The following is a 21924-nucleotide window of genomic DNA, read 5'->3' as shown; positions in this document are numbered from 1 at the left end:
ACTAAACGAACAGGAACTACAGAAACAAGCATAACCAACTGATTGCAAGAGATGGAACACAGAATCTCTGACACTGAAGACACGATAGAGAACGTAGATTCGTCAGTCAAAGAAAACACTAAAGACAAAAAAGTCATAACACAAAACGTCCAGGAAATTAGGGACACCGTGAAAAGACCAAACCTAAGAATAATAGGGATAGAAGAAGGAGAAGAATACCAACTCAAAGGCACAGAAAATATATTCAACAAAATCATAGAAGAAAACTTTCCTAACCTAAAGAAAGAAATACCTATGAAGATACAAGAGGCTTACAGAACACCGAATAGGCTGGATACAAAAAAAAAAAAAAAAGTCCCCTCGCCACATAATAATCAAAACACTAAACACACAGAACAAAGAAAAAATATTAAGAGCCGCAAAGGAAAAAGATCAAGTAACATAAAAAGGCAAACCTATCCGAATAACACCAGACTACTCAATAGAGACTATGAAAGCTAGAAGATCATGGACAAATCTCATGCAGACACTAAGAGACCACAGATGCCAACCCAGACTATTATAACCAGCAAAACTCTCAATCACCATAGGCGGAATAAACAAAATATTCCAGCATAAAACCAGATTTAATCAATACCTGTCCACAAACCCAGCCCTACAGAAAGCACTAGAAGGGAAAATCCAACCCAAAGAAGCTAAACACATCCATGAAAAATCAAGCAATAGATAATCCCACACCAACATACACCAAAGAAGGACAACACAACACAACCACAAAAAATAACAGGAATTAACAATCACTGGTCATTAATATCCATTAATATCAATGGTCTCAGCTCACCTATAAAAAGACACAGGCTAATAGAATGGATAAGAAAACAGGACCCATCCATCTGCTGCATACAAGAAACACACCTTAACTTCAAAGACAGACACTACCTCCGAGTAAAGGGCTGGGAAAAGGCTTTCCAAGCAAATGGACCTAAGAAACAAGCTGGTGTAGCTATCCTAATATCTAATAAAATAGACTTCAAACTAAATCAATCCAAAGAGATCAGGATGGACATTACATATTTATCACGGGAAAAATCCACCAAGATGAAGTCTCAATTCTAAACATTTATGCTCCAAATACAAAAGCACCCACATTCATAAAAGAAACACTACTAAAGTTTAAAATGCACATCAAACCCCACACATTAGTAGTGGGAGATTTTAACACACCACTCTCACCAAAAGACAGATCTACCAGACTGAAACTTAACAAAGAAATAAAGGACCTAACAGATGTTATGACTCAAATGGACCTAATAAATATCTACAGAACATTCCATCCTAACACAAAAGAATATACCTTCTTCTCAGCACCCCATGGAACCTTCTCAAAAATTGACCACATGCTTGGACACAAAACAAATCTCAATAGATACAAAAAAATTGGAATAACCTCCTGTATCTTATCAGACCACCATGCCTTAAAGTTAGACCTCAACAACAACAAAAATTATAGAAAACCCACAAATTCATGGAAACTGAATAATGCCCACCTGAAACATCAATGGGTCAAGGAAGAAATAAAGAAAGAAATTAAAGATTTCCTAGAATTCAATGAAAATGAAAGTGCAACATACCCAAAATTATGGGACATTATGAAAGCAGTGCTAAGAGGAAAATTCATAACTCTAAAAGCACACATAAAGAAGATGGAGCAATCCCATACCAATGAATTAACAGCACAACTGAAAGCTCTAGAACAAAAAGAAACAAACTCACCCAGGAGAAATAGACGCCAGGAAATAATCAAATTGAGGGCTGAAATCAACGAAATAGAAAACAAGAGAACAATAAAAAAAAATCAATGAAACAAAGAGTTGGTTCTTTGAAAAAATTAACAAGATAGACAAACCCCTAGCCAAATTAACCAAAAGGCAAAAAGAGAGCACCCAAATTCACAAAATCAGAAATGAAAAGGGAGACATAACAACAGACAACAAGGAAATCCAGAGAATCATCAGATCATACTTCAAAAACCTGTACTCCACAAAAATGGAAAACCAGGAAGAAATGGACAATTTTCTGGATAAATACAACATACCAATATTAAATCAAGACCAGATAAACCATTTAAATAGACCAATAACCCCTAAAGAAATAGAAACAGTCATCAAAAGTCTCCCAACCAAAAAAAGCCCAGGACCAGATGGTTTCAGTGCAGAATTCTACCAGACTTTCAAAGAAGAACTAATACCAATACTCTTCAAAGTGTTCCACACAATAGAAACAGAAGGAATGTTACCAAACTCTTTGTATGAGGCTACAATTACCCTGATACCCAAACCACACAAAGATGCAACAAAGAAAGAGAACTACAGACCAATCTCCCTCATGAACATTGATGCAAAAATACTCAACAAAATATTGGCAAACCGAATCCAAGAATACATCAAAACAATCATCCATCACGACCAAGTAGGATTCATCCCAGGGATGAAAGGATGGTTCAACATATGAAAATCAATCAATGTAATACACCATATAAACAAACTGAAAGAAAAAAAACCACATGATCATCTCCTTAGATGCTGAAAAAGCCTTTGACAAAATCCAACACCCCTTCATGATAAAGGTCTTAGAAAGATCAGGAATACAAGGAACATTTCTGAACATAATAAAAGCAATTTATAGCAAGCCAACAGCAAACATCAAATTAAATGGAGAGAAACTCAAAGCGATACCACTAAATTCAGGAACAAGACAAGGCTGTCCACTCTCCCCATATTTATTCAATATAGTACTAGAAGTTCTAGCTAGAGCAATAAGACAACAAAAGGAGATCAAAGGGATACAAATTGGCAAGGAAGAAGTCAAACTTTCACTATTTGCAGATGATATGATAGTATACATAAGTGACCCCAAAAACTCTGCCAGGGAACTCCTACAGCTGATAAACTCCTTCAGTAAAGTGGCAGGATACAAGATCAACTCAAAAAAATCAGTAGTCCTCCTATACACAAATGATAAAAGGGCTGAGAAAGAAGTCAGAGAAACATCACCCTTTACAATAGCCACAATTAATATAAAATACCTTGGGATAACACTAACTAAACAAGTGAAAGACCTTTTTGATAAGAACTTTAAATCTCTAAAGAAAGAAATTGAAGAAGATATCAGAAAATGGAAGGATCTCCCATGCTCATGGATAGGTAGGATTAACATAGTAAAAATGGCAATCTTACCAAAAGCAATCTACAGATTCAATGCAATACCCATCAAAATCCCAACACAATTCTTCACAGACTCCACAAAGAAAAATACTCAACGTCATATGGAAAAACAAAAGACCCAGGATAGCTAAAAGAATCCTATACGATAAAGCAACCCTTGGAGGCATCACCATCCCTGACCTCAAACTCTACTATAGAGCTATAGTAATAGAAACAGCTTGGTACTGGTATAAAAACCGACATATGGACCAATGGAATCAAATTGAAGGCCCTGACATTAATCCATGCACACATGAACACCTGGTTTTTGACAAAGGAGCCAAAACTATTCAATGGAAAAAAGAAAGTATCTTCAACAAATGGTGCTGGCATAACTGGATCTCAATATGTAAAAGATTACAAATAGATCCATATCTGTCACCATGCACAAAACTCAAGTCCAAGTGGATCAAAGACCTAAACATAAATCCAGTTACACTAAACTTAATAGAAAAGAAAATAGGAAGCACTCTTGAACGCATTGGCACCGAAGACCATTTCCTAAATAAAACACCAACAGCACAGACCCTGAGCACAACAATTAATAAATGGGACCTCTCAAAACTGAGAAGCTTTTGCAGGGCAAAAGATACAGTCAATAAGACAAAAAGACAGCCAACAGAATGGGAAAAGATCTTCACCAACCCCACATCTGACAGAGGATTGATCTCCACAGTATATAAAGAACTCAAGAAACTAGACATCAAAGTATTGAACAGTCCAATTAAAAATTGGGCTAGAGAGCTAAACAGAGAATTCACAAAACAAGAAATACAAATGGCTGAAAGACATTTAAAGAAATGCTCAACATCCTTAATCATCAGAGAAATGCAAATCGAAATGACTCTGAGATACCACCTTACACCTGTCAGAATGGCTAGGATCAAAAACACCAATGACAACCAATGTTGGAGAGGATGTGGAGCAAAGGGAACACTCCTCCACTGTTGGTGGGAATGTAAACTTGTACAACCACTGTGGAAATCAGTATGGCAGTTTCTCAGAAAATTAGGAATCGAACTACCTCAAGACCCAGCCATCCCACTCTTGGGCATATACCCAAGGAATGCTGATTCATACCATAAAGATACATGCTCAGCTATGTTCATAGCAGCACTATTTGTAATAGCCAGAACCTGAAAACAACCGAGATTCCCATCAACAGAAGAATGGATGAAAAAAATGTGGTACATATACACAATGGAGTATTACTCAGCAGAGAAAAACAATGAAAGCATGAAATTTGCAGGCAAATGGATGGAACTAGAAAAAATCATACTGAGTGAGGCAACCCAAACCCAGAAACACAGTCATGGTATGTACTCACTCATAGGTGGATTCTAGATATAAAATAAAGAACAATCAGACCACAACCCATAGAACCATAGAGGCTATATATATAACATGGAGGTCCCTAGGACGACTGTGGCTTATAATAAATTTCGGTTTTACTCAATTATTGAAAAAAATAGCCAAATGAATGGAAACACATGAACTATGAACCAAAGGCTGAGGGGCCCCCAGCTGGATCAGGCCCTCTGAATAGGTGTGACAGTTGATTGACTTGATCAGTTTGGGAGGCAACTAGGCAGTGGGACCAAGTCCTGTGCTCATTGCATGAGTTGGCTGTTTGAAACCTGGAGCTTATGCAGGGACACTTGGCTCAGTCTGGGAGGAAGGGACTGGACCTGCCTGGACTGAGTCTACCAGGTTGATCGCAGTCCTCGGGGGAGGACTTGTCCTGGAGGAGGTGGGAATGGGGGGTAGGCTGGGGGTAAGGGGAGGGAGTGGGAGGGGGGAGAATAGGGGAACCATGGCTGATATGTAGAACTGAATGGTATTGTAAAATTATATATAATGTTGACCCATTATACTATGACTGTCACTAGGGCTAGGGTGAGCATGCTGTATAAAGGACTTGGTCATGGCTACAGGTACAAGATGTGGCCAATGAAGTGGATTCCAGACAAACTAATAAGGTGTCACAAAGGACCATACTCCCATTGACCATAGCCATCAGCCTCTGCCAAGAAAGGAACACAGTAGGGATGGTTGATGTACATCAAGACCAGGATGTAGAAACTCATCTTCCACCACAAGGAGAAACACAGTGGGCACAAATTTACTATACCCGAATGATCCTGGAAGATTAGACTCCTGCAACCCTCTGTCAGCTGGGGTGCCCTTTGGTGACTCAAGAAGATGTTCCCTATGTGAAAGGTGGGCAGGAGAAGACTGCAGACAGCTCACTCAGCAAGGCTCTAGACCACACCACCAGCTGTCATCTACAGTGTCTTGACAATTAGGTTTCCTTCTAATCCTAACCCTGAAGGTGGTACTGGGCTTAAAGAATTCCCAAGTTTTCTGGCCTTGTCTGGGCAGTGATGTTCCACAGCCCTGTCAAGCACTGCTCACCTATTCACAAATTCAAGGAGTCCCCCATGGGACATGAAATTTATAAGTTTGAGTAGTCTTTGGATGGGTGGACAGCAAGCACCTTGGCCCTGAAGGAAGAAGGCAGTGAAGACAAAGACACAGATGTCACCAGATCAATCCAAGACAGGGTCCAGCAGAAAGAGGAAGAGGCTCCTGGGAACCATGTGGCTTCTCTTCTCTACAGCCACACCCTGCCTGAACACCCCAGGACAAGAGCAGAGGGTACACAAGAGGAGAAGACCATGTCTTGTGCCCCATGAGCCCCAACTCTCCTCTTGAGGGGAATTTTGCTCCTTCTCCTGCTTGGCTTGGCCTCTTTCGTCACGCTACACATTCATCCCTTACTTTCCTGCTGCCAGACTGGAATTTCCTCTGGACAAGTCGCCTCCTCCTCGTCCTGCTTCATGCCATTTCCTCCTCCCGCTCTTACTGCTTTTCTCTCTTGACATCTCCCACTTGCCTCCTCTTCTCCCCTCCTCATTCTGTGCCTCTTTACCACCTAGGAGTAAAGAGTGCAAGCACTTCTTTGAATCTGCTCCACTGATTCTTGCTGGAAATGAGAGGAGCAGGTGATGAGAACCCAGAGTCATGTGGGGCACTTACTTTTCTCCATGTGGACTGTGGAGCAGGATGGATGCCTCTTCATCACCAGATGATTCTGTGGCTGGCTTCTCTGTCCAGCCACTAGTGCTTGGGACCAGTTAAGTTAAGCCTCATACTCTGCAGCAGAGGAGGGTTACAGAGCTTGTGCCCTGGTTGCTGGCAGTGTCTGGCAGCTAACAAGAGGTTTGGGGCAAACCTCCTCCTTTCTCGTTCTGGCCTGGTTCCCTCCTATGGCTGTTATGCCCCACCAGGCCGAACACAGACCTGTGGTTTAGGAACCACGGGCCTGGGCCTCATCTTCAGCCCTTGGAAAGACACAAGCAAAGCAGTGTTAGTGACTTTGGCATAGAAGGGCCTAGCAAAGAGCTGCCCTGTGGTACCACAGCTCCCTACAGGACTCTTCCCCACCTAAACTCTGCTCCCTTTCCCAAAGCCCTCCTCCCTCCCTCTGCTGTCTGCTCCCGGCTCAGCTTCTCCAGACTTCTCATGAGCAGGATTCAGTGGGAAAGCTGCTTCTGGGTCACAGACACATAGAGGTTCATGTTCTATAAATGGGTGCAGCCTGTCAGTGGTAAAGTGCCTTTGAAAAGGAAAGATCAAATACAAATATGAATTTAGTGGCCTCACCTGCTCCATTTCCCTGGGACTCCCATTTCCATTCTTTGTTATCCCTTACCTGGATGCCGTGCCTCCTCTCCTTGGGGTGGGAAGACAGAAACATAACCTTCGAAATAGGTTCTGAGCCTGCCTCCTCAGGCCCTTCCAGCCCCTTCTCCTGTGCCTGTTGGAGGCTATGGGTACCTCCTGGGGCTGTTCATTGGCAGATGTAGATGGTGATTCCCTACTTATTAAGTCTTTGACTGTTTCATATTGGCTGCTCCCATGCTGTGGAGGGGAAACAGTGAACATGAGATCACTTGTCGTCTGGCTGATACTGTCATTCAAATCCATATTGGTGGTTTCCTCCATAATGCCAGCATCATCTGGTGGTCCATGGTACTTCTGGCACGTGGTGTCCTCTAGGAAGTACAAGACATCCAGCGTTGTGTGACTGAAAGTGATGGTACGGCCAGTCTCAGCCTCCACATGTGTCCTCTCTGATGTTACACCCAGTGAGGCAGATGTCTCCTTAGATGTGTCTAATGCCTTCACACCATCACCCTGTGGGGCAGAATTCACAGGTGAGTTAATATCTGATGTGTAAATCAGGTGAGCTGGACATAGGGAAGCCCTTGCTACTTTTTTCATTTACCTCCTGCCCTTGGTTGCCTTCTTCTGTTGTCACAAACGTCGGCAGAGCCAGCTCACTCCATCTCCTCTTTAAGGGAAAGGGAGGGAGGATGAGACGATGTGCAGATCTCTTGGTGGAGAAAATCTTTGGATGATTTTCCATTTGTCCAATGACATAAGTAATTTTTCTCTCATACAGTATGTCATTTTCGGCGAGGGTCTCAAAAAGTCTCTTTGTTCCAGGAATTTCAAAGTTGTCCTCTGCCATGTGGCTAAGGGAACACATAGTTTTTACCAGGGTGGAGATGGACCATCTTGATCCTAGTTTTATGGATTCTGGTTGTAAATTGTCATCGCTGAGATCCCTCCACGATAATTCCTCTGCCATGTCCTCTAGCTTTTCGGGTGGAGAATGGCACCCCCACAAGACACTAGAAGTTAAAAAAAAAAAAAAAAACAGAATCAGCTCTAGAAGACAAGGTTATAGCTATCAATTTGTACATCACAAAAAGCAAAGGTCTCTCAAAAATCCTAATGGTGCATGTTGGGGTCAAAGTTAAAATAAAGAAAACCACCCAAACCCAGAAGCAGTTATGAGAAAGCATAAGAAAGATCGGAGCTGGAAATAACTGGACACTTAGAGATTGAAACAAAGATCAGAGAAACAAAGATCTGGTCCTTTGAAAGGATGTACAAATCTGACAAACCCTTGATATGAATCACAAAGGAAGACACAAATTATTGAAATGTGAGACAGGGAAGAGATGAGTAAGATCCATGGGAACCGTAGGGGATGCAAGACAACCGTGTATTCCAGAGTGTTGACAATCCGCAAAGAGAGATGCTGGAGATGTCTTTCTGTATGCTGTGAATGTGTTGCTTTTATTGGTTGATAAATAAAACACTGATTGGCCAGTAGCCAGGCAGGAAGTATAGGCGGGTTAAACAGACAAGGAGAAATCTGGGAACAGGAAGGCTGAGTCAGGAGTCACCAACCAGACACAGAGGAAGCAAGATGTGAAGGCAGAACTGAGAAAAGGTACCAAGCCACGTGGCTAAACATAAATAAGAATTATGGGTTAATTTAATGGTAAGAGCTAGTCAATAGTTAGCCTGAGCTAATGGCTGAGCAGTTTTAGTTAATATACGCCTCTGTGTGTGGTCCAAGTGGCTGCAGGACTGGTGGGTGAGAGAGATTTGTCCTGACCATGGGCCAGCTGGGACACAGGAAAACTTCAGTTACAGAGAGATATTGCTCAATTCACAAAAGACACCAACATTGATAGAAGAGGTTATCACAGTGCACCACCTGCTGCCTTTCCACTGCTACATTCTGAGTGTGATGATAAATTCAAGAGCTTATGAAACATGTAGAGATCGATATGAGTACAAGATTGAAAGAGTAATGTAATTAATCTCTTCCAGTAAGGACAACCCAGCACCAACAGATTGCATAATGGATCTTCCTGCTGGCTGTAAAGAACAGTGGGGATCAATGTTACTCAAGGTGCTTCACCAAAGAACAAGGAAACATCATTCTAAATATTCTAAAAAGCCATTATTCCTCTATGTTAAAAATCATAAACACACACACACACACACACACACACACACACACACACACACACACACGTAGTGTATAATATAATATACTTGATGAACATCATCTGAAATGAGATTCCTTGTTCACCATTGTTCAATAACACATGATAGAGATACCTCATGTTCACATTGGGTTCATCATGGAGTTCTAGGATAAGTCCATACAAAAACTGATCAACAATAAACAGGCAAGGTCAAGGGAAGAGGCCATGCTCAGCCAGGAAGAATGAAATTTTGTTATTTTGAAAAGTACACATGGACATAGAGTTTGTTGTAATGTGAAAGTCTCAGAGATATACTGAGACTAACTAGAGCCATGGATGGGTAGGTGGAATCTTAATCAAGAGGGGAAGAATATAAGCACATGCCAGGGGTGTTGCAATATGACACAGGAGGTGAAAATGATTCAAGTTCACTATATGCACATATACATGTGTCACAGGGATATTTCTTACTCTGCACAGTTGAAGTTTCAAATAAAAAAACAAAAGAAATCAGAGCACAACATGACCAAGAAAAATTATTGAAAAAGGACCAGTTAATAAAAAGCAAATGAACACAAGCAGAAATCAAGGTCTAATACACAAGCAGTGTTTGTGTGAATCAAAAAGAAACAGAACATGAAACCCACAGCGACAGAGGAGAACTCCCAATGTCAAGGTCCATGAGACTAGGAAAGCCCAAGTGTATCAGGACCAATGCTGGAATCCAACTGTTCTCCATCAACATGAGTTTCTCTGCAGCTTCAGGATTAAGCCCAGCATCCTGCAATGTCTTGTATGAACAGATTTCTATCATTTCTCACAGAGGTCAAATGATGTCATTGCCAGGGATGGACCAGCAACAGCAGGGAATAACCCAAAGTAGTTTCTCTATCTGATCCCAGGGACTGCATTGCTTTTTATCATGGCAGTGAACAAATCCTCAACAAGATGCAACTTAAGGGACAAAAGGCATCCCTTCTCCATGTTCTTAGAGGACAGGGAAGGCATGGCAGTTGGAGGAGCTGGGGAAGGTGACTTGGGGAAGATGAGTCTGAAGCAGCTGGTTACATGGCTTTGGTAGGCCCTTGCTGCATCCAGTCACCTAATTCCTCTTGCTCCTCCCCAGTGCTTTAGGGTTTTGTGATTTCTCAGACCAATCAGCACTCCATCCTAGAGACCAAGCATTTAAATACATGAGGAAGTGTGAGGCCTTTCATATCTAACCTCCAGGAGGACATTTTGTCTTTACTTGGGGTAAACCCAATACTATAAAGGAGGATAGACTCAGGAATGCTGAGCTGACCTGGATTAGGGATGTGGGTCTGGACTAGTTGGAGTGTGAACCTACAGGCTGCTTCAATGGCTTTTTCACTATGATACAATCATATAGGTGTGCATTCAAAGTTCACACCATTGTGAAACTCCTTATTTTCTACAATTATTTCATACGAGTAAAGCATTTAAAATCAGAACACATATTTTAAAAATGTCAAAGAATCATGCTCATTTAACAGTAGAATTTTGGGGGCTCCTCAGCTATTGGTTCATAGTTCATGTGTTTCCACTAGTTTGGCTATTTGTCCCTGTGCTTTTTCCAATCATGGTCTCAACATCTCTTGCTCATACAATCCCTCCTCTCTCTTGCTGATTGGACTCCCAGAGCTCCACCTGGGGCCTGGACCTGGATCTCTGCATCCTCTTCCATCAGTCATTGGATGAGAGTTCTATCACGACAGTTAGGATGTTCCAGCCATCTGATCACCAGAGTAGATCAGTTCGGGCTTTCTCTCAACCATTGCCAGTAGTCTATTGTGGAGGTATCTTTGTGGATTTCTGAGGACCTGTCTAACACTTTGCTTCTTCCTATTCCCATGGGGTCTTCATTTATCATGAGCTGGCTTTTTGGAGCCTGGGGCCTATGCTGGGACACTTTGCTCAGCCTGGGTGAAGGGAGGAGGGGACTGGACCTGCCTTGACTGAATCTACCAGGCTGAGCTGAATCCCCAGGGGAGTCCTTGCCCTGGAGGAGATGGGGTTGTGGGGAGGGAGGAGAGAGGACAGGGGAATCTGTGGCTGATATGTAAAAATAAATTAATTATAAATTTTTTTTAAAAAATTTAAAAAAAGAGTAGAATTTTGGGTGGTAGAAAACAAAAATTAAATTAAAATCACAAATTAATCCAAAAATCATTCAAGAGTTATAGATAAAAACCAGCAAACCAGGGAAGAAACTGTAGCTCTTGAGATCAAATCAGATCAATTATGTCTGTTTCCATGTGATCGATAGTAACAAAGTCTACGTGACCCAATTTCTGAGTCCAACTTTCCTGCAACCAACAAAGCAACACCTCCTCTGCAGTGTGAGCACAAGACTCAGACCCAGCCAGTGCCTAAAATGGGCAGGGTCTGAAAGTCCTCACAATGGCTCCAATGAGGTCATTACAAGAGACCAACCATGCTGTTCACAACCAGAGAATTTCCCCCCTTTGTATCTGCCAGTACTGCATTTCTTTTCTCATGGCCATGACCAAATCCCTGAGAAGAAGCAACATAAGGTACATAGGGTTTATGTTTGCTCTGGCTGTCAACAGACAGGAAAGGCATGGATGGAGACTTGGGAAGATGGATCTCAAGCATGCTTGCATGGCTTTTGCAGGTTCTGTTACCTCTGATGACCCAATTTCTCATTCTGGGTTCTACACCCTGATGTTTCACAACCTCCACAGAAAGCACCTCCTGATAGAGATCAGGATTTTGGATATATAAGACAATGTGAGACCACTGTCATTCAAAGTTGAAGGAGGGTATTTTGACTATAAGGAGAGCAGCAGTAGCACCAAGAATGGACTCAGTGAGCTTTGTACTGACCTGACTGAGAGATGTGGTTATTCACTAGGTAGAGAGTGATCACACAGGCTTCTTCAACATCCCTTTCACCTAGACCCTCAAATTCTCTAATGACTCTGACTGCTGCAGACCTCCTAGTTTCTGCAGTCATGATACTCAATCCATTTATCTTTACTCGTATTTATGGGCATCAAGGGATGGTACCCTTTCCTTGACACTATGATGCCATGAGGAAATGTACTCTCCCTCAAGATCATGGAAAGGATGTTTTCTCATGAGTGGCATGGTGGCAGGGGAAGATTCCTACTATGATAAGGGAATTGATAAACACAGGGAAATGCTGTGGGAAGTAACAAAGCTGGTGGGTAGGATCCAAGTGCATGACATAGTCAAACTCCTGATTTTTTGCAGCTAATATATACTGACAAAAGTTTTAAGGTATAGAAATAAACCTATGTACAAAGTGGCAAAGATATATGAGTAGACAATAGAAAATGGCTGGTAATAAAAAAAACTGAAGCAAATGCACAAAGTAAATCCAAAACTACAAACAGTAAATCAAAATCCAGGCCCCCAAACCCGCCCCCCAGGAAGCAAACTCATTATGTTCAGGTCAGTGGGGATCACAGATGTTCAATTCCAAAGATGGATGCTAAAAATAAAGCTCTAATGAAAACTACGAGTGCATCTGCTCTGTAGCCTACTGACAGCCTCATTGCAGCGTAAGGACAGATTCGGGCCCCACTGGTGCCTTATATGGCTGGAGGACCATCATTCCTCACAGTGGCTCCCTATGAGGTCATATGAGTTGTAGACAAATCACAGCTAGCCGCAATGCATCATCATTCTCCAGGTCTTTTCATGGCTCCTCTCAAATCTATGCCATAAAACAACTTCAGAGAGGCAGAGATTGTTTTGTCTGAGGCTTTCTGAGTTAACAGGCACAGCTTGGTGGTGGGTTCTCATTGCCAGCAGCATGTGAAGCAACTGTTTTCACTGCTTTGACAGTCTCCCAAGTCTCTTAAGGACCCACTGCCTCCAGCCAGGCCACACATCCAAGCATTCTCTAATTACTCAAGCAGGACTATCTAAGGGGATCAAGGGACCAAACACATGAGACAGTTTAGGACATATCATATTCAACCCATGACAAAATGACCTTTTGCGTTTAATGGTAATGATAAATAATAACAAAGAAAATGATAGACTCAGGAAGATTTGTGGTTCCCTGGGTTAGGGTCACTGGTTTTTACTTGTCAGGAAGTTATGTAGGGTTCTTTAGTGGACTTGAGAATTGTGACCTAAAATTTTGTATCAACACTTGGCTTTTACAATCCTCATCATCTCTGTATTCAGGATGTTCAGTTCCTTTTGCTTAAAACTCAGACTGGTGGATTTAAAAGATGTGGTTCCTCACTGGCACTGAGATGCTGTATTAAGATGCTCTGTTCCAAGACACCCAAGGGTATATGAGGAAGAAATTTCACCGCAAATGTCCCTTAAGACCCTGGCCTGATTTCTCATCAGAATCCATAGGTCTCATAAGATGGTGATTGATGATTGCAATATTATTGAGAAAGTCTTGTCATTCCAGAGTACTATATACAAAGATGTTTTATTTATAGTACCATGGGAGATGGAGCCCTGCCATCCTTGCCCTCTGACAAAATACCTTTGCATTATTACTAAACTGTGGAAATTGATTTCCTGTTTTATTACCAATGGTAAAGTCAGGACCACCCTTCCAAGAGATGAAGGGTGGAAGGGGGCTGCTTTTCCTCTCTGTAAATCATCTTTGTTTTCCCCAATTACTCAACAGAAGGACTGAACTCAGTCATTTAATTATTTGTCTTACATTCTTCTTATTCTGTTATAGAATGTCTTAATTAGTGTCTCCATTGCTGTGAAGAGACACCATGACCACAGCAACTCTTATAAAGGAAAATATCTTTTTGGGGGGCAAGTTACAGTTCAGAAGTTCAGTCCATTATCATCACACGGCAGTTAGATGGACAGCATGCAGGCAGACATGGTGCTGGGTACTTCTTGATTAGAAGGCAACAGGAAGTGGACTTAGCAACTGGGTGTGGCATGGGCATATAGAAGATCACAACCTTACCCCTACAGTGAAATACTTTTTCCAATAATGTCATACCTCCTCCAACAGAAGTACACCTCAGAATAGTGCCACTTCCATGAGCCAAGTCTCAGCTCAGCTGAGTGGAAGGAGTTTCTTGACAGTTGTCCCCTCCTAAGGATAGAGGGTACCTTCTAAGCACAAATGTCACAGAGAGAAAGAAAGACTTGAGTCTTTGATAGAGTAAAAACAAACATATCAAACAGAACAAAATAAACAAAGAATAGAAAAGGACAAGTAACACATATAGATGCAGACACACACACACTTGCACACAGAAATCCCATTAAAGCACAAAACTGGAGAACTTAATATATATGCAAAGGACCAATAAGTTAAAAAAAATAAACAAATAAATGAATAAATGCCCCAAAAAAGCATTATGCAGCAAAGAACCTCCAAAAAGGCCACTGAGTTCATTTTGTGTTGACTTCTGGTCGTAGGGTCTGTCCACACAAGTGGTTGTATACCCATGGAGATAAGATTAGAGATAATTAATTTTTCATTTGTGAGCAGTTATCAGGTGGAGGTAACTGGGGTAAGAATGTGAGATTGTGTCCTCTTCTCCTCTCAGCCCTGGGACCCCATCTGGCCCTCTCCCATGCAGGCCCTTTGCTTGATCACACAGTCTGAGTTCATATGTGCATGGGTTCTTTTGTGTATAGAAGACATTGTTGTTTCCCAGTGTCCTCCATCCCTCTGGCTCTTGCACTCTTTCTGTCTCTCCTCTGAAGAGTTCTCTGAGGCCTGAGTGGAGAGTTCTGGTGGAGACATCCCATTTAGGACTGAGTTTTGAATGTCTCTCATTATCAGCACATTGTCTAGATCTGGGGCTCCTTATTGTTCCCATGCACTGCAGGAGGAAGTTTCTGATGACTGCCTAGGAGACACTGATCTATGAGATAGCAGAATATTATTAGGAGTGGTTTTTTTTTTTTTTTGGTGATAAACACCAGCGTGCCCTTTATCTCTAAATTGTTAACATGACAACATTTGCATATATGCTTTCTCTTATAGATACATACAGGAAATATACACACACATATATTTGGCTATGTCATGAATGAACCACACAATTTGATAACAGATAAAGGTACACAGAAGACCCTACCCAATTGGACAGATAGCAGCAAACTGAGAGAACAAGAGTAATATCCTGTGGAATTATTTCTATCTACTGTGAGTTTTCTAGTCAGTAGTGAGAACAAAAAAATAAGAGGGAAGCACAAAAATTACATATGGGAAAAGAGGGGCTGGGAGTATATCTCAGTTGGTAGAGTACTTGCCTGACACCCACATATGTGGAAAACAGCGTAATGCTGCCTAGAGATAGTTTGGGATCTCTGGTGGCTTCCTAAGATATGTGCAAGCTCCCCATAACCATTTTTTCTTGTGGTATCCTAAGAGAACCTCTGTTACCTATGATGGAAGTATTAAATTAATGCACCCTTGATGAAATTCCAGTTCTTAAAGAATTCCTAGTTCCCTGTTGTTTTTGTACTTTTGTGCTGTTAGCTCTCTCTCTCTCTCTCTCTCTCTCTCTCTCTCTCTCTCTCTCTCTCTCTCTCTCTCTCTCCCCGTGTGTGTGTGTGTGTGTGTGTGTGTGTGTATTGGGAACCAAACCTGGGGAATTGTGTTTGCTAGGTAAGCACTCTACCATAGAGCTAAATGCCCTGCCCTTACAGAATTCTTAATTCTCAGACCATGAACAAAAGGTATTTCTATGGCATGTTGCTGCCCACCAGAGGAGTTGGCAGGTCAGAAATAAGCTATTTTGCTTTCTCTTGCATCTTCAAGCAGGCACACAAATTAAGAAAATGAACCTGGAGTCAACTTGTCAACTTGCTCAAGACCCTCACACTGTCAGATCAGCTGTTCTTAACATGTGGGTCACAACCCTTTGGAGGGGTCAATCGACCCTTTCATAGGGGTTGCATATTAGATATTCTGCATAACAGATATTTACATTATTATTCATAACAGTAGCAAAAATACAGTTATGATGTAGCAACAAAATAATTTTATGGTTGGAGATCACCACAAAATGAGGAACTGTATTAAAGGGTCGCAGCATTAGGAAGGTTGAGAAACACTGGTGTAGATGCTTATAACCCAAGGGTCTACCTTTCATGCTTAGTTTAAGGTAGAGGAATCCTTATTCCCTTTCAGAACTTCTTTTTCCCACATCTCTGGCTTCAACCTCTAGAGCCCAGTGTGGAGAATCCATGTCCCCAGTGACTCAGTTGTCCTCTTTGGATGCAGTGTATTAGCTGAAGGAGGAGCTCAAGGAGAGAATCGTGAAGGTCAGAGCAAATTCTCTAATCCCCACATTTTTGCAGTACTCCAGTCCTTTAACTACCCAAATGTTCCTTCTACCCCATCTTTCTAGAAGGAATCATGGCACAGCATAGAAGTGATTTATTTATCTTGCTCTTTGTCCCTGCATTTCTGACTTCTGGAAAGCATGGCCATCATCTGTCAGAATCAGTGTCTTTGTCCTGAGGCTCTTATCCTCCACCTCCTTGGAACTTGTCACCATCCAGGGTAGGGAAAGGAATCCTAGCACAGGGGTGCTGTCACTGCACTGTAATGTTGGCCCAGTCACTGAATCTCTTCAGGCCTTGGTGTCCTCAGAGGCTGTTGTGAGGGTGGCATGCAATCATTTTGATGAAAATCCTAAACAAATCATCAGGCCTTCTGGTGGAACAGTCCTTTGGGAACATGATAAATGAAAATGGCCTCATTTCTCCACGGCCTCCTGTTTCCTCTCTCCAGCCCCAGGATGGCAGCTGTTTTTCCAGCTCTAGTGAACAAAGAGAATAGATTGTCTGCCACCTCAACGTCACTGGACATAAAAAGAGTCTGTAAACAATGAGCGGAAAAGACCTACATGAACAATAGGTCTGCTCGGGGCACCTGAGATTAGAAATAGCTACTGGAACTCCTTTACCCGACTAATCTAAGGGTTAGAAATCAGTGGGGAAATGCAATCTTGAGATCCTGCCACTCAGGTGGCCCAGGACAGATGAACAAAGCCTACTGTTTTCAATGTAGGGTTTAGCCAGAATTCCTCAAACAGCTAAAACTAGCTCTTTACTTATGAAGTGTCTAAGGTATTTCAGTTTTCTCCTCTGGGGATTCTTTCCATTCATATAACTTTACCTGGTGAAATCCTGACTCTTCTGAGAACCATAGTCCTGGAAAAAGAGCATGGCTAAGAAAACAGGAAAAATATTCACACTAACTTAGGAGATAGGAGGAGAACCAATCAGATCATTTAAACTTGCTCTGTTTGTTTTCAGTGGAGCATCCATTCTGCAAACTTGAAAGCTGAGGTCAGGTCTAGTGGCCCATAGGTACAAGGGAAAGCTCAGGGTAGAATGCCATCAAATGCAATGCCAATAACTCCCGAAGCAACACCACCCTGGGCAAAGTATGTGAATTCCAGCGCTAAAGGGCTCTGGGTGTGATTCTTTTTTTTTTTTTCATATTAAACTTGTAGTTTTATTCAGGTTTGATTTTTAACAAATGTGTCAGGGAGAGAGCCGCAGGAAAGGGTGAAGCCCATGGGGGCAAGGCCCTCCCAGATGCCTGAGGAGGGATCATGTCTGCTTCCCCCCTGCCCTTCTCACCACCGCTAAAGGGGCTTGGGGAAGAGACACAGGCAGGGTAGGGGGCTGGTCCCCAGTCTGTACAAGTGGTGCTTGGGGGTGAAGAACTATGGAGAACAGGCGGCCAGACAAGGGAAAGTGAGATAAAGGGCACAGTCATTAGGAGTGTTTTTATTGCTATTTTCCATTGCCAGAACAGTGCTATTCTGTTTTCCTAAGCCCCTGGGCTATGCAGTCTCAGGTTCTTGGCCCTCAAGCTATGTCAGGGATAGTTCCATCTCAAGGATTGGGCCTTAAATCCAATCAGACTGGTTGGTGACTCCCACAAGCTTTGTGTCACTATGACATTAGTGCATCTTGCAGGCAGGATAGGGATAGGGTCAAAGTTAGTCATACTGTTAGGGTTTGGTTTAGAATTAGAGCTGTGGTTAAGATCATTACTGGGCTAGGGATAGGTTAGGGTCAGTGATTTTAAGACACTGATTGACACTGTGAGCTTATGTGAGACTGTGTGTGTATAAGCATGAGTGTGGGTGAGTACAATAGTACATTAAGGTATCATGATGTGTGTGCTTATATGATCATAAGTTTGCTTATGGCTATACTAGCATGATTTGAAAAACATGGGTTTGAGTATAGGATTGTGTTTCTCTGGGTATGTGCTTGGAAGTACATTACAGTGGTGTGTGTGTGTGTGTGTGTGTGTGTGTGTGTGTGTGTGTGTGTGTGTAAGAGTGCATAGAAGTGACAGTGTATAGCAGACAACTGTATAAGCATCTTCAGTGTAAGCGAGTGTCAGTGAGGTAGTTGTGCATGTAAGGAGTTAGTGACACCATGCAAGAACATGTGTTTATGAGCACAAAAGTAAGTGTGAATGTGTGATGTGGGTGAGAGAAGAAAAGTATGGAAGAGTGTGTGAGTTCACATGAGTATCAGTGGCAGAATGTATATGAGTGTGTGTTTTGTAGTGTGCAAGCATGTAGCAGCATGATCAACTAACATTTTGTTGCTGTGATAGGCATCAAGGCAAAGGCAACTTGGGAAGGAAGTGTTTATTTCAGCTTGCAGGTTAATCCACCAGTGAAGGAAGCCAAGGCAGGAACACAAAGCAGGACCTGAAAGCAGAAACCGTGGAGTAAAGCTGCTTATTGGCTTGCTTCCCCTGGCTTGCATCTTCTCGTGTGCTCAGCTACCTTTCTTATATAGACCATGCACATGTGCATAAGAATAGCACCACCCACAGTAGTAGTAATTCATTAGTAGTAATTAAGAAAATGCCCCACAGATATGACCACATACCAAACTGAAAGAGACAGTTCCTCAACTGAGATTATCTCTTTTATTTTAATGTCTAGGTTTGCATTAAGCTGATAAAAACTAACTAGCACAGAATGTATCATTAGTGCAAGGACTATGAAGAATGTCTAAAGGTATGATTGTGCGATTGATTATGTGTGTATACGACCATGTTTACATGTCTTTTGTGCACTCTGACATCAATCATCCATCAAAAAATGCACCACAGACTTGGCCACAGGCCAATGTGTTTAAGGCATTTTCTCAATTGAGGGTCCCCTTCCCAAAAGGCTCTATCTTATGCTGACAAAACACGAGCCAACTCCAAGTACAAGAGTGAGTCTGTGTGTGTGTGTGCATGATTATCTGTGAGCATGTTAATGTATGTGAGAGAGTGTGTAAATGTTTGAGTGCCTAAGTGTGTATCAGTACAAGTGCCCTCAATTCACCTCCCTCGGCCTATTCAATCTCACCCTCTGGCATTTCCTGGAGTCCAGGCCATGTGTGTTTAGGGCAGAATTATATGCAAATGGCCAGGTGGAGTGAATCAAGTGAGGGTCCAATGACCCGACCTTGACCTTGCTTCTAGGAAGGAATACCTGCCATCTGTGGGCTGAGGTGATACACCTACAAACAGGCACAGCTGGTCTCATGAAGACAGCTGTTATGCTAGGATACTACTGCACAACATCTGGATTTGCCTCTTTTTTTATACTCTAGGGGGTTTTGAGCAATAGGAGCTGCATCCTGGAATCACCAGCTTACCTACTCAAGCCAACAACCCCACGAGAAACTAAAGAGGCAGGGCCTACAGGTACACCATGGCCACAGCTATGCAAAAACCTGTGGAAATATTCTGGAATCCTGCAAGCAAACACCTGGATGTCCCACTCTGTGAAGTGGGTACCAGACTAGATGCACATATATCATGTGACGTCTGTTCCTGGAGATAAACTCGGTCCCCACAGCCAGCACTGGCTCTTTACACTCACCAGCAGCTTCCCGTCACCATGATCCTCATTGGTGACAGATGCCCCATTTATCATGGACAGCCATGTCTAGAGCATCCACCCCAGGGTTTAGTCCTGAGGTCTGGACCCTGGTGACTGGCCAAAAGTCCACGAAGTATAGGTGGTGTGAAGCAATGAAGAGCAGCAGATCCGGAGATGCTGTGTCTAGTTCAGGGAAGAAAGGAGATAGGCTGAGGACTGAATAGATGCTCTAAACCCTCCCCTTCCCAGTAATGGGCAATTTTTTCTAAGACTGGAGACTATTCATTCTCATATACTGTTCTTTTTATTGAAAATAATTTTATCCCCTATAATCTGATGCTGGTTTCCACTCTCCTATCTCCTCCTGATCCTCTCACCTTCCTAACCTATTCACCTTCCTAACCTATTCAACCCAAGGTCTTCTTTCTCTATCTCTGGCAAACAAAGAGGTCCATTGGAAAAAAAAATCAAACCAAGATGAAAAAAACAAAGAGAAAAAAATTAAAGGAAAAGAAACAGACACAAAATCCATGAAAACACATAAATGAAATCCATAATATATAAGCAAAAGATCAGTAAGGTTTAAAAATATCCAAACAAAGCATTATGAAACCAAATATCTCTCAGAACATCTGCACAGATCTTAAATGCCCCCCTCATCCCATTCCCCCTTCATGGGCCTCCTGGACTGGCCCCTCGGGTCACTCTGCACAGATGGCAGTGACACCTGTCTCCTGGTGGCCGGTCAGGCATTTTCCATTCTCATCACACAGGGCAAGCTGACTTGCTGAGTTCGTCTCTGGTCATTGTATGAGTCCACCTACCTTCAGAAATAGATGCCACTCTCCAGCCAGTCACACTACCTGGAAATAGTATCATCAAAATGAGTCATCAAGCCACGCCCCCTGCCTAGTAGGAAAACCGCCACAACTGCCTGGGGAACGCGCATGTGCAATACAAAACGCAGAGCATAGGAACAAAGAGCAGTTGGCCACAAAGGCGCATGTGCATTGATGGCGTCCGCTTCCCTTTTGGCCTAAATGTATGCATTCCAGGGGGAAAGAGTGAGTCTGCGCATAAAAGTAAAAGCTGTTGAGGGACCCTCGGCAGAAGAGATAATTACATGCAATCATGAATACCCCTTGTCCAACAGGCATTTGCCAAGAACCCAGTATATGCCAGGCACGGTTCTGGGTGCTGCTTTGCACCACACTATCCCCATGTCTAACACACTGCTCTGTGCACACTAATCGCTCAGTACAAGTCAAACAATCAGCTATGTGAAGATTGCTCCCAACCCCTGCCCTCCTTGCTGGAGCTGCCTGGCTGGGACCTGAGGGGACCCTGCATGGAAACGGGTGGCCAGTAGGAGGCGATGTGGAATCTCCTGGCAGCCACCCTTATGCCCACCTTTTTCAGGTTCCAGTTATTGGTGGCAGCTGGTAGTGGTGCTGGACTCGGGACATCCACAAGGCTGGAGGCAGCGATATAGCAAAGGCTGGCACTTTGGCGGAAGAAGGTGCATGGAACCTAGGTGATGAAGCTGTGTGAGGCTGCACAGGCTGCTGGCACCACCATCGACCTTCAGGTGTTCAAGTGAGAAGGCAAGGGTCAGGGCTTCCAGTTCATACTCCCTGCAGATAGGCCCGCTTCAGGACCCCTCAGAGCCTCCATCAGCTACTATGAAAACTCTCACATCGCTGTATTGGTCTTCAGGGTGGTGGCCCAGCTGCCCCAGCTCATGGAGCAGTCTGCCCCGAGACTTGCAGGTTTCACTAAGTACGGCATTTGTTTCCTGAGGATCATGGTGAACTTGATGAATCTGATGTGGCTCCCCTCCTTGTCTTCCAGATGCTGAAGTCCATGTGTACTGAGCAGCCACTGGCTAATGATTGCTACGACTCCGTGTCCATATTCTTGTCT

At 42.8% G+C, this 21924-nt stretch overlaps 1 protein-coding gene across 3 annotated transcripts in view; it reads right to left on the bottom strand.

Moving 5' to 3' along the window:
* Positions 1-21924, bottom strand: part of LOC102928988 (uncharacterized) — a 27411-nt gene extending 5487 nt beyond the window's left edge. Inside the window, exons 1-7 of one of the 3 annotated variants that reach the window (XM_076548516.1) lie at positions 21412-21924; positions 20826-20864; positions 20002-20184; positions 7555-7963; positions 6979-7463; positions 6303-6607; positions 6045-6198 (exon numbers count right to left, since the gene is read on the bottom strand). In XM_076548516.1, the coding sequence (XP_076404631.1) occupies positions 6574-6607; positions 6979-7463; positions 7555-7963; positions 20002-20048 (975 nt within the window). In that variant the 5' untranslated portion in view covers positions 20049-20184; positions 20826-20864; positions 21412-21924 and the 3' untranslated portion in view covers positions 6045-6198; positions 6303-6573. Of the gene's footprint in view, positions 1-6044; positions 6199-6302; positions 6608-6978; positions 7464-7554; positions 7964-17347; positions 17477-20001; positions 20185-20825; positions 20938-21411 lie in introns of those variants that run through there. The other 2 variants (XM_076548517.1, XM_076548518.1) reach the window with 2 other exon arrangements.

This window comes from Peromyscus maniculatus, chromosome 12 (assembly GCF_049852395.1).
Source record: "Peromyscus maniculatus bairdii isolate BWxNUB_F1_BW_parent chromosome 12, HU_Pman_BW_mat_3.1, whole genome shotgun sequence".
In the NCBI taxonomy this organism is placed as follows: Eukaryota; Metazoa; Chordata; class Mammalia; order Rodentia; family Cricetidae; genus Peromyscus; species Peromyscus maniculatus.
This window is presented reverse-complemented; position numbering and strand designations above follow the sequence as displayed.